Source organism: Strongylocentrotus purpuratus, unplaced genomic scaffold, assembly GCF_000002235.5.
Source record: "Strongylocentrotus purpuratus isolate Spur 01 unplaced genomic scaffold, Spur_5.0 spur5_scaffold_4, whole genome shotgun sequence".
NCBI lineage: Eukaryota > Metazoa > Echinodermata > Echinoidea > Camarodonta > Strongylocentrotidae > Strongylocentrotus > Strongylocentrotus purpuratus.
The window spans coordinates 9835416-9849406 of record NW_022145610.1 but is presented as its reverse complement, the minus strand read 5'-3'; the positions used below and the strand labels follow the sequence as shown (position 1 = coordinate 9849406).

At 38.4% G+C, this 13991-nt stretch overlaps 1 protein-coding gene across 1 annotated transcript in view; it reads left to right on the top strand.

Moving 5' to 3' along the window:
• The first annotated feature begins 641 nt into the window (after positions 1 to 641).
• LOC582981 (band 7 protein AGAP004871) overlaps positions 642 to 13991 on the top strand; it is a 36888-nt gene continuing 23538 nt past the window's right edge. Inside the window, exons 1-2 of the mRNA XM_782909.5 lie at positions 642 to 820; positions 7513 to 7619. Coding sequence (XP_788002.3) covers positions 745 to 820; positions 7513 to 7619 — 183 coding nt within the window. The 5' untranslated portion in view covers positions 642 to 744. The remainder of the gene's footprint in view (positions 821 to 7512; positions 7620 to 13991) is intronic.

Here is a 13991-nt window from a genome sequence, read left to right as displayed (position 1 = left end):
TCCCCTCTTTCTCTAGTGTCACCCTCTGTCCATTTCTCATTCTGCCCCAATTTCCCTCCCTCTTTCTTTGTCTCTCCTTTTCTTTGTTCTCTTCCTCTTCCTTTCTATCCCCCTGTTTACCTGTCTCCCCCTTATCTCTCACATTTTTTTTCCCCTTGGTCTCTTGTTGCTTTCCCCTTCTCTGTTCCCTGTTCTTCTCTCAATCTTCTCTCTTTGTTTACTCTGTCATTCTTGACCTTTGTTTTTGTTTCTTTCTGTCCTTAAGCCGTGTTCTATCTGCCCTACTCTCTCCCTCTTGATTTTCCTCTCTCTCTCTTTCCTACTTTCCTCGTCGCAACTCCACTCTCCAATCTTCCTTTTTCTCTATCATCCTCATAAACGCAATCATATTCACTTCTTCAAGGCTTTGAACTCCACATCACACAGCGTGCCACCAGAGATTCCTATACTCCATACACACACTCCCACACACACACAACTCACCCACACACACTGATCCACCCACACACACACATGCACCCACACACACACATGCACCAACCCACACGCACGCACGCTCTCACTACAATACATCCACACAATGCACATCCCTGTCCCCTGTATTAAAGTGCTGACGGCTCCCAGTCACATATGGCACGTACATCACATCATCACCGGCCGGGGCTCGCTCAGTTTAATTCTTTTTCCTTTGTGGCATGGGTAACAACCCTTATTGGAGAGGAGTAGCTACATTCTCTTCCCATCATGGATTCCCATAAGGAGGAGGAGGAGGGTCAAAATACCGTTTGGAAGGAGCGAGCGTTCACTTCGATCATTGGAGGTAAACAAAATACAAAAATGGGAAATAAAGTGGTTGATTTGTGCACAATCATCACTTCGAGGATTTCTAAATAGTCTCTGGGGTTCAGATGCCATTGTGTTTCAGCTGGAGCTCATTTTGCAGTTGGATGACCATATTGTCGTTGGTATTCTCATCTCGTTGTCCGACGTCGCTCAAGGCCCATTGTTTATTGACGATGTTGGGAAAGATACAGTTATTATGTTTTCTCATCACTGTGTATGTTAATAAGGTTTCATTCAGGTAGGGATCGTGCATGGGATGATGAAGCAGCTTCAAAAAGATTTGTTCTTTTCTGTGTTTTTTTTGCGTAAGGTCAAGTGGTTGTCAACGAATATGTCATTCTAGCAATCAAGAGTGATGCAGAAGCTTTAGAGAGATTTTTTCTTTTATGAAAAATATTTTTTGGGCATAAGGGCAAGTGTTGTCAATAAAGATGTCATTCTAGTGTTCAAAATTTGCTCCGACACAGGATTTATTTTGTCAAAGATACAGTGTTAGGAATTGAGTTGCAATTTTAAAAAAGTTAAGATTAGGGTTAGTGATTTGTGTTGGTAAAGTCTTAGTTCCTGACTTTTAGTTAGGAATGTAGTTAGTTGAGAAAAACATTTGCCACAAAGCGAATTTAGCTAAGTCATGTGTCATACAATGTTCCAGTTGTATATTTGCATGGCGAGTGTATGGTTTCTAGAAATACTGTGAGAAATCTTCAGAAAAAGAATGATGCATTATGATGTTAATACTATTTTGTCATTTTAATGAGAATCCACATCCTGAGTAGTTTGTAGACATTTCTGGAATCATTAAACAAATTATATGTGACTTAAATCACCTTGAGAAAGCATCACATTTCTTTTGTAATTGAAAAGGTGGTACTCATTTTAATTAATCACATTAATCAATGGTTGTCATTTTCATTATTATTTCACATACAAAAAATAGTCACCTTGTAAGAGAGTTGAACTGCATAGCTTAACATTCATGGTCACAGGAAGTGTATAGAGGCCATTCATATTCCAGCTATGTTACTGGTATATTGTTGATCAACAATGTTAAGTATCATGTTTGCCTTCATGATCTCAGTAAGATGTGAACTTGTTTCATCATCTCTCAGATAGAAATGCATTTGGTTTTTAAAGATCATTTAGGAATCTTTGTCACTAATGCATTAAGATAAGATAATGAGAGCTTCGTAGGTGCGATTGATCTTTCAAATCTTTTAAGAAACAATTTGTTAAATGCTTGTGTGACTCATATGGCAAATAAACATTTCTATTCTTTTGATTTTCAACAATCTACTGTAAGGTAGATACCAAAATAGAATTTGGTAACCAAGCAATTGTCTCTCCTTCCAAAACTCAGCAAAAATCCTAAGATTAATAAATATGTTAATATGTAATATTATGATTTTTCTCTCTCTAAGTGCCATATCGTTTGACTTTGGCGATCATGCTGTTCCACAACCCTCGGCTCCTAGCCTTCTGTATTAGTACCACTCCCGGTTCTTTCACTCCTCTCTCTTTCGACAATTTCTGCAGACTGTCCATCCAAAGTATCCTCCTTCTTCCCCTACTCCTTCTTCCCACAATTTTCCCTGTCAAAGCAAGATTCTCTAGGCCTTCTTTACGTGTAATGTGACCCATGAACTTCAACTGCCTAATCAACATCTCACATATCATTTTCCTTTGCACTCCAGCTCGTGTAAGAACTTCCTCATTACTAACTTTGTCAGTCCAGGGGATTTTCATCATTCTTCTTAGAAACCTCATTTCGCAACTTTCCAAACGCTTTTTAGTATCAGAGGCTAAAGTCCATGTTTCACTACCATACATAAGTACTGGGTAGATGTAACAATTCAATACCCTTATTCTGGTCTTCATACACATTGTTCGATTTGTCAGAATTTTGCCTAACTTTGAAAATGCAGATTTAGCGAGAGCTATCCTTCTCTTAATCTCTGTTTCGCATCTGGCATCCTCGGTGATCATGCTGCCGAGGTAGTTAAATGAGGAGACTTGTTTAATAGTCTGTTCTTTCAGTTTGAAGTTACATTTTGGACTGCTCTTCTTGGATACCACCAAGCACTTTGTCTTGATATAGTTTATCTCTAGTCCCATTCTCTCACTTTCTTTTACAACTACATTCAGGAGTCTCTGGAGACCATTCTCTGATTCAGAAAATAAAACAGTGTCATCAGCATATCTAATATTTGTGATTGAATGACCACCCACTTGTATCCCATTTTCATCTTCCAATTCTCTTAGAATGATTTCACTATACATATTGATATACTGTATGTATTACGCTGCATAAATTATATAGTGTCAGATAATTCAACCCCTCAAGGTATACCTAGTGCAGTTTTAAAGGACTCTTGTGTGATGAAATTATACCTAGCACATTTTTAAAGGACTCTTGTATGATGAGATTAAACCTTGAGTGGTTCTGTCTAATGCAGGGGGATTTAAAAGGAATGTGGAAAGCAAAAGACTATTCTCTTTTATCCATTATCCTTCTTCTGTCGCAGCGGGAAATTCAAAGAAAGTAGCAAGCTTAAACGACTATTCTCTTCCTTCCCCCATCCTTACATTCGTCAAAAGATTTTAAAGAAATCCGAGAAGCTTAATAGTATTCTCCTTTATCCTGCACCCTTTTATCTGTCACAGTGAGATGGAAAAAAATGATAGCAAACTAAAGGTTATTTTTTAACAGTCTTGTTTCCAGGAATCTTTGAACTGACTTGGCGAGATGTAAAAAGAATGTTGCAAGCTCAGGAATACAAGGATGTAACATATTACTTGTGGCGTAGAGTGTGTTGACCCTTTGAGGGAGCTCTTGTTTCTTCAAAGGGCAATAATACTTGTCAGATGGATGAAATGCAAAATAACAATGCCATTGAGTGAGGAGGGTCTGGAAAGGGAGTTGTATCATTAAATTGTGATGATGCATTATACCAATTCAAGGATTTTTCTTTCTTTCACCCTTTTCTCTAAACTCAGTAAGATGTGAACTTGTTTTATCATCTCTCAGATAGAAATGAGATAGGATTTAAAAGAACATTTAGGAATACCTTGTCACTAATACATTAGGATGAGATAATGAGGGCCTCTTATGTTCACCATTTGATGAGGGGGAGAGAGACATGTGTCATTATGTCTGGTGTTGGAAATGAAATGCTTTCAAAACATGACAATGAAGTAAGGGGAGCGTGTGGAATGGCAAATGGGGCTTTATTGATCATCTTCCTTCTTTTTTTTTATTTAGTTTTTATTCTCTTCTCCCCCCCCCCCTTTGCTATGTAATGGGGGAAGGGAGTGTGATTGTGCCCCATGCTCCTCAGTAGCTGCACCACTGATACCTACCAGTAGTAACCAGCAGTATTAAGACAGAGACCATTTTCCTGCATCTCGCGTCCTTCTCTCCGCCGCAGCTCGATGTTTACCAAGCTGTAGTCGTGTCGACGTGCGTCAAGACAGAAAAGGGATATCCTCCGACCTGCTCGTTGTGTGAGCGCAACGCATATGTCACCATCCGAAATCAATATCCAATATGCTACTCAATTTATGGCGGTGCCCTCTGTGCCAGTAGCAGGTGATTTATATTAGAAGGGAAATGATGCAAGGCTTGTCTTCTCGGAGAGGACGATAGGAGGGTGGTGCGTCGTCGGACAGAATTCCTCTTCTTGATAGTTCTTTGACATTTAGATGGGGTAGTAAACCTGGGGAATATAAATATGAATGATGTTTGGTGTGTGGAATGCAGATCATAAATCATTCTCAGTTTGTGTGATAAAGAAATTTGAGATGACTAGAAACAGGCTTAATACCAGGACAGTAACACTATCTATTCCCCCCCCCCCTCAGTTCTAAAAAATGTAAAAATCCAATACTTTTAAGTTAATTATAAAGTTATAATATAAGACCATTTAGCTAAATTTAATGTGCATGTGTGGCATTCATTTTCATGTGCTGTATTTGTTCAAGTACCTTTCAAGTGATGTACCGTTTTCAGTTTTGAAACAAATCATTTCAAACTAATCAACAATAACATTTTCTTGCTCTGTATAGCACCTTATTAATTATTAAATTTAATTTGTGTATTCAGAAATTAATTAATTGGAGGGTGCACGGGTCTTCAAAAAGAAGACGCATTATGTGTCATGTCAGACTCTATGTGCTCTGGACCCGTTGCTATTGTTATCAATTTTATGGTTTTCCATCAAAAGGGGAGGGGGGAGTGGTGGAGTATATGCCAGCTTCACTTAATGCTGGTTGAAATGCTGATTTGTAAGCCCTTGTAATAATTACTGTATGAATAATTAATGAGAAATGTCTGACTCTTATGTTTAGATTCATTCTGTATTCACTTTTAAGATTACCCCGATCTTTTTCTCTTTCTATCTCTCTCTCTCTCTCTTTCTTTCTCTCTTTCTTGTTCTATCTCTCTCTTTCCTTTTCTTTCTATCTCTCTTTCTCTTCCTCTATCTCACACTCTCTCTTTCTCACTCTCTCCCTTTCCTTCTCTCTGCTGTCTTCCCCTCATCGTATCTACATCCCCCTGTCTGTCCCTTTCTCTCCTCTCCCCTTCTCCATTCTCTCTTTTCTCTCTCCCCCCCCCCTCTCTCTCTCCCCCCCTCTCTCTCTCTCTCTCTCTCTCTCTCTCTCTCTCTCCTCTAGCTCATTGTGTCTCTCATTAGTATCTGATGTCTTGGTGGGGATGGGGGGGGGGAGTAGTTTCTTTCAACCTGAAAGCTAAAAATAAGCCAAATGGGGAATCGGTAGGAGAGAAAACCAGCTTGACCCCCAACCCACATCCAAATGCTGGCTATGGGGATATAGTTTCTCTATTTCTCATCTATCTATGTCTCCCTCTTTATCTTCCCCACCCTATAGCCTGGCCACTATCTTTATTAAGCTTTTTATTCCCCATCTGCCTCTCTCTCTCTTTCTCTCTCTCTCTCTCTCTCTCTCTCTCTCTCTCTCTCTTTCTCCCCTCCCTCTCTCCCTCCCTCTAGCCAGAGCTCTGGGATCTGTGTTCTTCACAATTAATTAGTTTTTCATCTGCATCCATATTTCATAAGAATCCATATTTGATGAGAATGCATATTCCCAAGACTCTTATGGTCTAGACAGACAGAGAGAGGGAGAGAGATAGAAATATATTAATAATTGAATATCCCCAAGTAAATGTAGCTGTTTGCTTCAATAATAATATATATATTTCATCTTATGATCTAGAGAGAGAGAGAGAGAGAGAGGGAGAGAGAAATATATCAATCATTGAATATCCCGAAGCAAATGTAGCTGTTTGCTTCGATAATACTATTTTTTATGAGAGACTTAGCTGGGTCGCTGGATCTATGCATCAGTTGTACTATACATCTGCTTGCAGAGAAATTTCTTTAATGTCTTTTTCATGTTTTATGTTGAGACATTTTTTTCTTGCTCTATCTTTTGTACCTGAATGACCTTATACTTGTGTTACGAATGAGCACATTTCTGTTTTACTAATATCAAAATGTGAAAACACATTATGGTGAAGTTGCATCCTTACATGTTACATATTTATAAAGAAGATTAACAATTGAAATTTGATGTGTAGATGTACGCAAAGAATCATTGACAGTTCATTTTACAGACTTTGCAAAATCTGGCCTTCAGGCAAACACATAATAAAAATGGTATGTTTGGAGCAATGAAGGTGTGAATTCATATACCTTAACGCAGGTAAATGCCCTTCAGGATCATCAAGTTTCATTCCTATACCGTTTCACTGCCAGATCTACTCACTCATTATCACCAATCTTTGAACTTGACTACTGCAACTAGATATTATCAAAAATCTGTGTTTATGTTTAATTACCAGAACTAAACTTTTTTTTAAAGCTTTGTTCAATATCTCTACCAAAAAAAAAAATATCACAAACCTTTCGTTAACAAAACAACCAGAAGGAAATGTATCTTTGATTTTTGTTTGAATTTCACTACATGAACTAAAATATTATCTTCAATCTTCATGTTGAAATTTCATTACCAGAGCTAAACATTATTTAAAATCTTTGTCAAAATTTTACTACCAGAACTAAATATCATCATAAATCTTTGTCTGAATATCACTACCTGAACTAAGAATTATCTCTAATATGAGTGTTTTTATTTCACAACTAGAAGGAAACATTGTATTTTTTGTGTTTGTTTATTTTTTTATTTAAATATCAGAACTTTAAAATTATCTTCACTTTTCATCAGAATTACATATTTTCTGCAGTCTCATATTCAGATTTAACCACCAGACCTCAATATTGTCTCCAATCTGTTTTGTTTCAATATCACTTGATCATGATTATTAACACTGGAAGTAATAGTACACAAACTTTTATAGATACTACGATAAAAAAAAATATATAAAAGTAGAAAAGAGAAAAAGCCCAGGTCATGTTTTATTATTAACAATGCAGGGCTAATACTTCATGTTATTCATTATGGCATACATGATACATCACATTCACAAATATTAACAAACTCGTTTAACCATGTTTTCTGTTTGGGGGTCAAAAGGGCGTTAACTCCATGTCAAAGTAATATGGATCAGTGCCATTGTAGCTTCACACAGATGATTATTATATTCCACCACCAAAACTAAATATTTTGTTTAATTTTTGTTTTTTCCTTTAGCTGGTGAACCTGATGGAGGGATAGGATGTTGTGGAATGATCTTAACGTTTTTCTCATGGATTGTTCTTATCTGTACTGTGCCCTTTTCACTCTTTGTCTGCATAAAGGTGAGTAGCAAAAGGATATCTAAGGTCTCTATCTTAAAAAAAAAAAAATTAAAGCACATTTTTCTGCATTTATTGATAAATCAAGTACAAAACATTCAAATAATAATAATAGTATATAATATTAATGATTTACATAAAGAGTGACAACTGAAATACACACACATAAAAATGCATATATATATATATAATTGAAAACTTGAAAGTATGGAGATAAGTAAAAGAATCAAGATAAATGCAGAGGCCAACTATCATAAGCATGAATGCTTGAGTCGATAGCAGCCGGGAAAAGGGGGAGGGGGGGGGGGGGTACATGGAAATGCCTGTCAAATCCCAAAAGGATGTAAAAAGATATCTAAGGTCTCCAACTCATGGAAAATTGCATTGCAAAGATTTGTCTCAGTCATTGAGTAGCAAAAGAATTTTAAAGGAAGTTAAAGAATGTTGCTCGCCGGGAAGGATTTATGATCTTATCTTTCCTCTTATGGATTGTTCCCATCTGCACTATGCCCTTTTCACTCTTTTTCTGCATTAAGGTGAAAGCCAAAGTAGTATTGTATGCTGTATTAATGTCACTGTGTATGAATAATATTATTATATTAACTCTTTAAAAGCCACCCAAAATAATCTCCCTGTGCCGAATTGGATAGATATACCAGAGGCTTCAAGATTTTAAAAACTGTTTCAAGAGCAATATTGATCTACACCAATGTTTATAAAAGGGTTGTCATCAAGACCACAAATGTGAAATGTTGCGCATATTTTGTCTCATTCAAAGTAATCCTTCTCTCAATTGGTGCCTATTGTTTTGTGCAAAATTGCACGTGTGGCAAAGGAGGCAAAGAAAGCAAACAAGTGCCAACAGAGCTTTAAAGGTTAGACAAATTAAAATGTAAAGACAGAGATGTGAAAAGCAATATGCTTGTTAATTATGATTGATGGCAATGTGTAAACATCATGTTTTTGGTAATAATGATAGTTTTAAAAATAGTGTTGTCTTGTGTAATGCTCATGTCTGGCACAGTGTCACTCCTGGTGCTCCCTATTACCCTGGCTTTAACATGGCTGCCATTTAAGCATTGTAAGGAATGTAATTCCTAACAGATACCCATTTAACTCACCTGGATAGAGTGTAGCAAATGTAGATTAATGTCTTGCCACAGGACGTGCTGTGACATGGATTTGTACTCCGTACCTTGGGGATCACAGTCCGGAAGCGTATCTACTGGACCACAACACCTGTATACATTCTACACTAATATACCACAGTCTCACTGAAAGAGCTACTAATTGGAGAGTCCTCAAGAGGCAGACAGTACAATGTAATATATATTTTGTGTAGATATAATGTAATGTAAACTTACAACTTTCTTCTCCTAGACTCTACACAAACACTGTACTCCTGCTCCTTAACTTAAATAACTCTTGCACGTCTTAAAAATGCAACCAAGTTCTAAATAAAGGAGACAAAATGATGAGACCTTGATATTCGAGGTTTCACACTTCACTATCTATACTTTAGGGCTTACATCACTTTTGTATGTTATTTATATTGCAGCTCTTGACCTTTATACTTTACTTGGGGAAACTCAATTTTAACCAATCAGAACATGTGTGACATAATAGATAAAGAACCAATGAGACACATACAAAATGGCATAGTACAACATAATGGAAGAACCCAGGGAGAAATAAGAAGCAATAGACAGTATGGAAGGGTGATCATGAGGTGTTCTGAATACAAATGAGAACTAAACAATAGAACAATGTGAATCGGAAATGGAGTGAAGATGAAATGGAAGAAACTTAGCATGAAACCGGTAGCTAGAGCGGTGTGTGAAAGTGGAGAGGGGAATTAAGGAGGTCATGAGTTGAACTCTAAATGTAATGTAATGTAAGTCCTAGAGTATGGAAAGTGGAGTGTGAAATGTTAATTTAAAAAATTAAAGAATAATCACTACAACATGTAACGGTTACAGTGATATCTATAAAAAAAAACATGAAAAGACATAGCTGTGAAAAACAATATACTTGTAATGATTTACATGATAATGTTGAGACGTGCATTTGGTACACGTACACTGTATGTGGTGCAGCAAGGCTATTGTTTACATACGAGCATGCATGCCAGTGCTATATACACAAGGTACATGCACGATCTTCGATGATGGTATTGAGTTTCATCAAGCGTGAAGTTCTTATTGGATCAGGGCCCCCAGGAAAGCAAAGCCAGTGCCTCCCCTCAAAGCCAGAAGGGCCTTAAATCATCATTTAGTACAAGACCTACGCCCTTCTGCCGGTCAACGCTTGATTGGATCAGTTGAATGCGTTTTCTAAAGTCCCCTGTGGTTTTAGGCTGGGCAGTATCAACCAAATTGCAAGTTATTGCAAAGTTAGCACATAATGGTATTGATTTTGTCGCCTTCCATCCAGGCTAACGAAACAATTGAAAGTGGATTTAAGTAGGTCACTGAAATTCTGGAGCACATGCACTTAGTGCATCTAATATATTTTCGTTAAAATGAGCCTACATTTTGAAAAATATATCAAATTAATCACTTTATTGCTTTAATGTTTAATCTTTTCAATTAATACTGCTAGTACCATCAAGCCTGATAATAATATATTTTGGTCTATACAAATGACAGCCATGTGCATTGTCATTGTCATTCATTAGGATATGATTTAAATCATTGATATTTAGAAAGAATAAATACTGCAAAAAGACTTTTTCTGTTGCCCCCCCCCCCCCCCCCACCATGACCACTACCACCACCAGCACTTTCACTATCACTGCCGCTGTCACTACATACCACTTTCACAACCTCTACTACTGCCATTATCTCTGCTATCACTATACCACTACATTTACCACCTCCTCCACTACCACATATGCTACCACCTACACTACTACTTCCAAATCCTCTACCTCTACCACTTCTGCCACCCCTATCACTACCACTATCACTTCCGCTTCAACAACCACTGCCGCTTAAACAACCACTGCCACTTCCACTACCAATGCAATACCACTACCACTATATACAACAAATATTATTACTACAACCTCGACAACTATGATGAACACTACCACAGCCACTACCACAACCACTACCACCACCACTACCACCACAACAACCACTACCACTGCCACTACCACCACAACCATATATTTCATATACCCATTCAGCCACCTCACATTTTACTCATTTCCATGTTTCTTGTGTGCCATCATGCCAGAATGAATCTAGCAGTCAGAAAATTTGGCTAGATTGAAAATGATATCACGCATCACTCGCTGTGTTGAAATATTTCATTAAGGGGGATGCCTAATTAACAAGGTAAGCTCAATACCACTTCAAGTGTGAAATTGTAATTGATTCTGATCATACCATCTCCAAGGTAATCAAGTTGTTATTCTGAAGGGTAATGAGATCAAGGAGGAGGAGAAAGAGAGGGAGAGAGAGAGGAAAGGAGAGGGAGAGAGAGAGAGAGAGAGAGAAAGAGAGACAGAGACAGAAAAAGAGAGAGAGAGAGAGGGGGGGGGGAGAAATTATAGAGGGACAGTCTAGATAGAAATATTAGGAGATAGTTCAGATAAAGAGATGGGGATAAAGAAAGATATGATGATGGAAATAGAGATAGAGTTACCTAGAAATATAGAGAAATACTAGAGATGATGGATTTGGAGAGAGAGAGAGAGAGAGAGAGAGAGTGAGTGAAAGTGAAGTAGAGATAAGGATAGATAGAGACAAAAAGATAGTAGAGAGACAGACGAGAATGTTTTTTAGAATAATGTAATGTAAGGATAGCAGGGATATTATAAACGAACAAAGAGAGAAAGAAAGAGCAAGGAAGATATAGAAGAAGAAGAAAAAAGAAAGGGATGAGAATAGAGTCGAGATGGAGTGTCTGGGAAGATAGTGGGGGGGGGGGGGAATAGAGAGAGAGAGAGAGAGAGATGGCGATAAAGATAGAGATAAAGAAGCAGAGGTACATAGCAAGAGAGGGAGAGAGACAGAGATAGATAGGGAGAGATAGATCGACCAGGGGTAGATCCAGAGAGGATCGTGGGGGAGGGGGCCCACACAAAAAAATGCTAAGAAATTTTCACATAAATGTTCAATTTATGCATTCAGAAATGCCACAGAAAGAACCATAGAGGTTCTACATTTTCCGGACCCCCACGCCGTAAAGGCTTTGCGCTCACAATTTTGTACGTTTCACCCCCCCCCCCCCCCCCCCCCCCTCTTTGAAAAATCCATGATCCGTCCCTGTAGGCGGAGAGATAGAGAAAGACTGGGAAGGAGGGCAGTTCAGATGGACGGAGGAGGAGGGAGGAAAAGAGATACATGAAGATAGGGAAAAAAGAAAGAAGGGAAAAGAAAGGAGAAGAGAGAAGAAAAAAAAGCCTGGAAGTCTAATTAGCTTCAGTAGATGTGAACACATTCCTGTCATTTCCCCCCTACCAGGGCCTTGCCTATAATTGGACCGTGACATTTTAGGGCTTGAGAGCGCTACCACTTCTCCGGCCCTACGTTTGGCGGGTTTCACACCATCTGAAAGTAGAAAAATGATCACCAGTCTAGTCTCGCCATGGTTTTGGTGATTGAAAATTATACAGCTCCTCAATTTGACATGATCTAGATCGAGGCATTGACGTAAAAGTTATCGAAAATCTCCCTCCTCCCGTTTTAGCTCTAGCCGATTCCTGCATTTATCATTTCTGCATGGCCTTTAATGCGGTTCATGCCTTGGAATAAATCAGGGTTCTTTGGAAGCATGTTTTCCTGAATTCAAGAAACTAATAGATTCATGCACAGACATGAATTTGCTTCTACATGTAGCAATTGGTTACTATTGAATCACAGAATCGTGCTTTTTCTAGAAGACAGAGAATTACATTTTTATTTACAAGAGATCTATTTTTCTTTACAAGAGATTTCCCCACGGCATTTTAGAAGGTAACTGTAACGAGCATGTGTGAACACTTACTGAAATTGGAATGATACAGAAGATAAGGGCCCTGTGCACAAAGATTACATGCACAACCATGACAAGTATTCCAAAATCATTGGTGCAAATAATACACAGGACTTTCTCCCAATGAATTGAAGAGCACCATTAACTTAATATTTGTTGTATTTGCCATGGATTGAAACCCTAGACTTCTATGTGTGTCTGTGAGTATCATACATGTGCTCTATAGGTGTATGTACATTTATGTGTGACAAAAATCAATTATGGCTGTTCCATTGGTCGACCAAAGCTGACAAAGGGTTAAAAATTAAAACAATAACCGAACCAGGCATAGAGATACAAATTAAAATAACAGTCATAGCTGGAAAAGACTTAATTCAAATAAAAAATAATAACAGGTGTATATGTATATGTGTGTGTGACAATAGTCAAATATGGCTGTCTCGTGTTGCTTCCATTGGTAGACCAAAGCTGACAAAGGGTTAAAACTTAAAAATACAAACAATAATCAAACCTGGCAAAGAATTCAAAAATGAAAACAATAATCAAAGCTAGCAAAGAGTTACAAATAAAACAATAATCAAAGCTGGCATAGAGTTAAAAATACAAGCAACAAGAACAAAATCATTTAAAAGATGTTTTTTCCCTTCTAAGTCAGCTATTTGGTAGAGTCAACAAGGCAATTTAATTAGGGGGTGATGTGAAGAGGTCTGTCGTAGGCTGATCCTACTAAAAGGGTTCCCTGCCGTGGTTTTTGTCAAGAAGGGCAGGTGCTAGGAGGCCAAGATGAACATTGGGGTATCCCTAGAAAAGCATTGAGGGATCCCAAGGATTGAGAGAAGGGGAGGGAGGGGGAGGGGGAGAGGGAAGAGGGGAAGAGTGGGGAGGGGAGAGGGAGGAGAGAGGGAGGGTGGGGGAGGGAGAGGAAGGGAGGGGAGAGGAGGAGAGAGAGAGGGGGAGGGGGAGAGGGAGAGCAGGGGGAGAGGGAGGGGAGAGAGGATGAGAATGAGGTGTAGATCTAGGGAGGAGGAGAGAGAGAGAGGGGGGGGGAGGGAGGGGGAGAGGGATGAGGGGGAGGGGGGGGGGGGATAGGATTGAGGTTTTGATATTGTAAGAAGTTCATTATTTTTGAGAGCCAGAAGGGCGTTAACTAGCTCTCAGCAATTAAAATGTACCCTGTTTGATTTGAAGTTATAATGATGAATACTGGACATGAATGTTTCAATGTTAAATTAACCTGCCTATAAAGACAAATTTTCAAGGGAAACAAAAAATGTGTTCTTTGTAGATGGATGGTCTTTATATTCAAGTGGTCACTAAAGCAGGTTTGATTTTATCCAGAAGTTATTCTGAATGGCTGATTATGAAGTGAATAGGCAGTAGGGACCATAACCA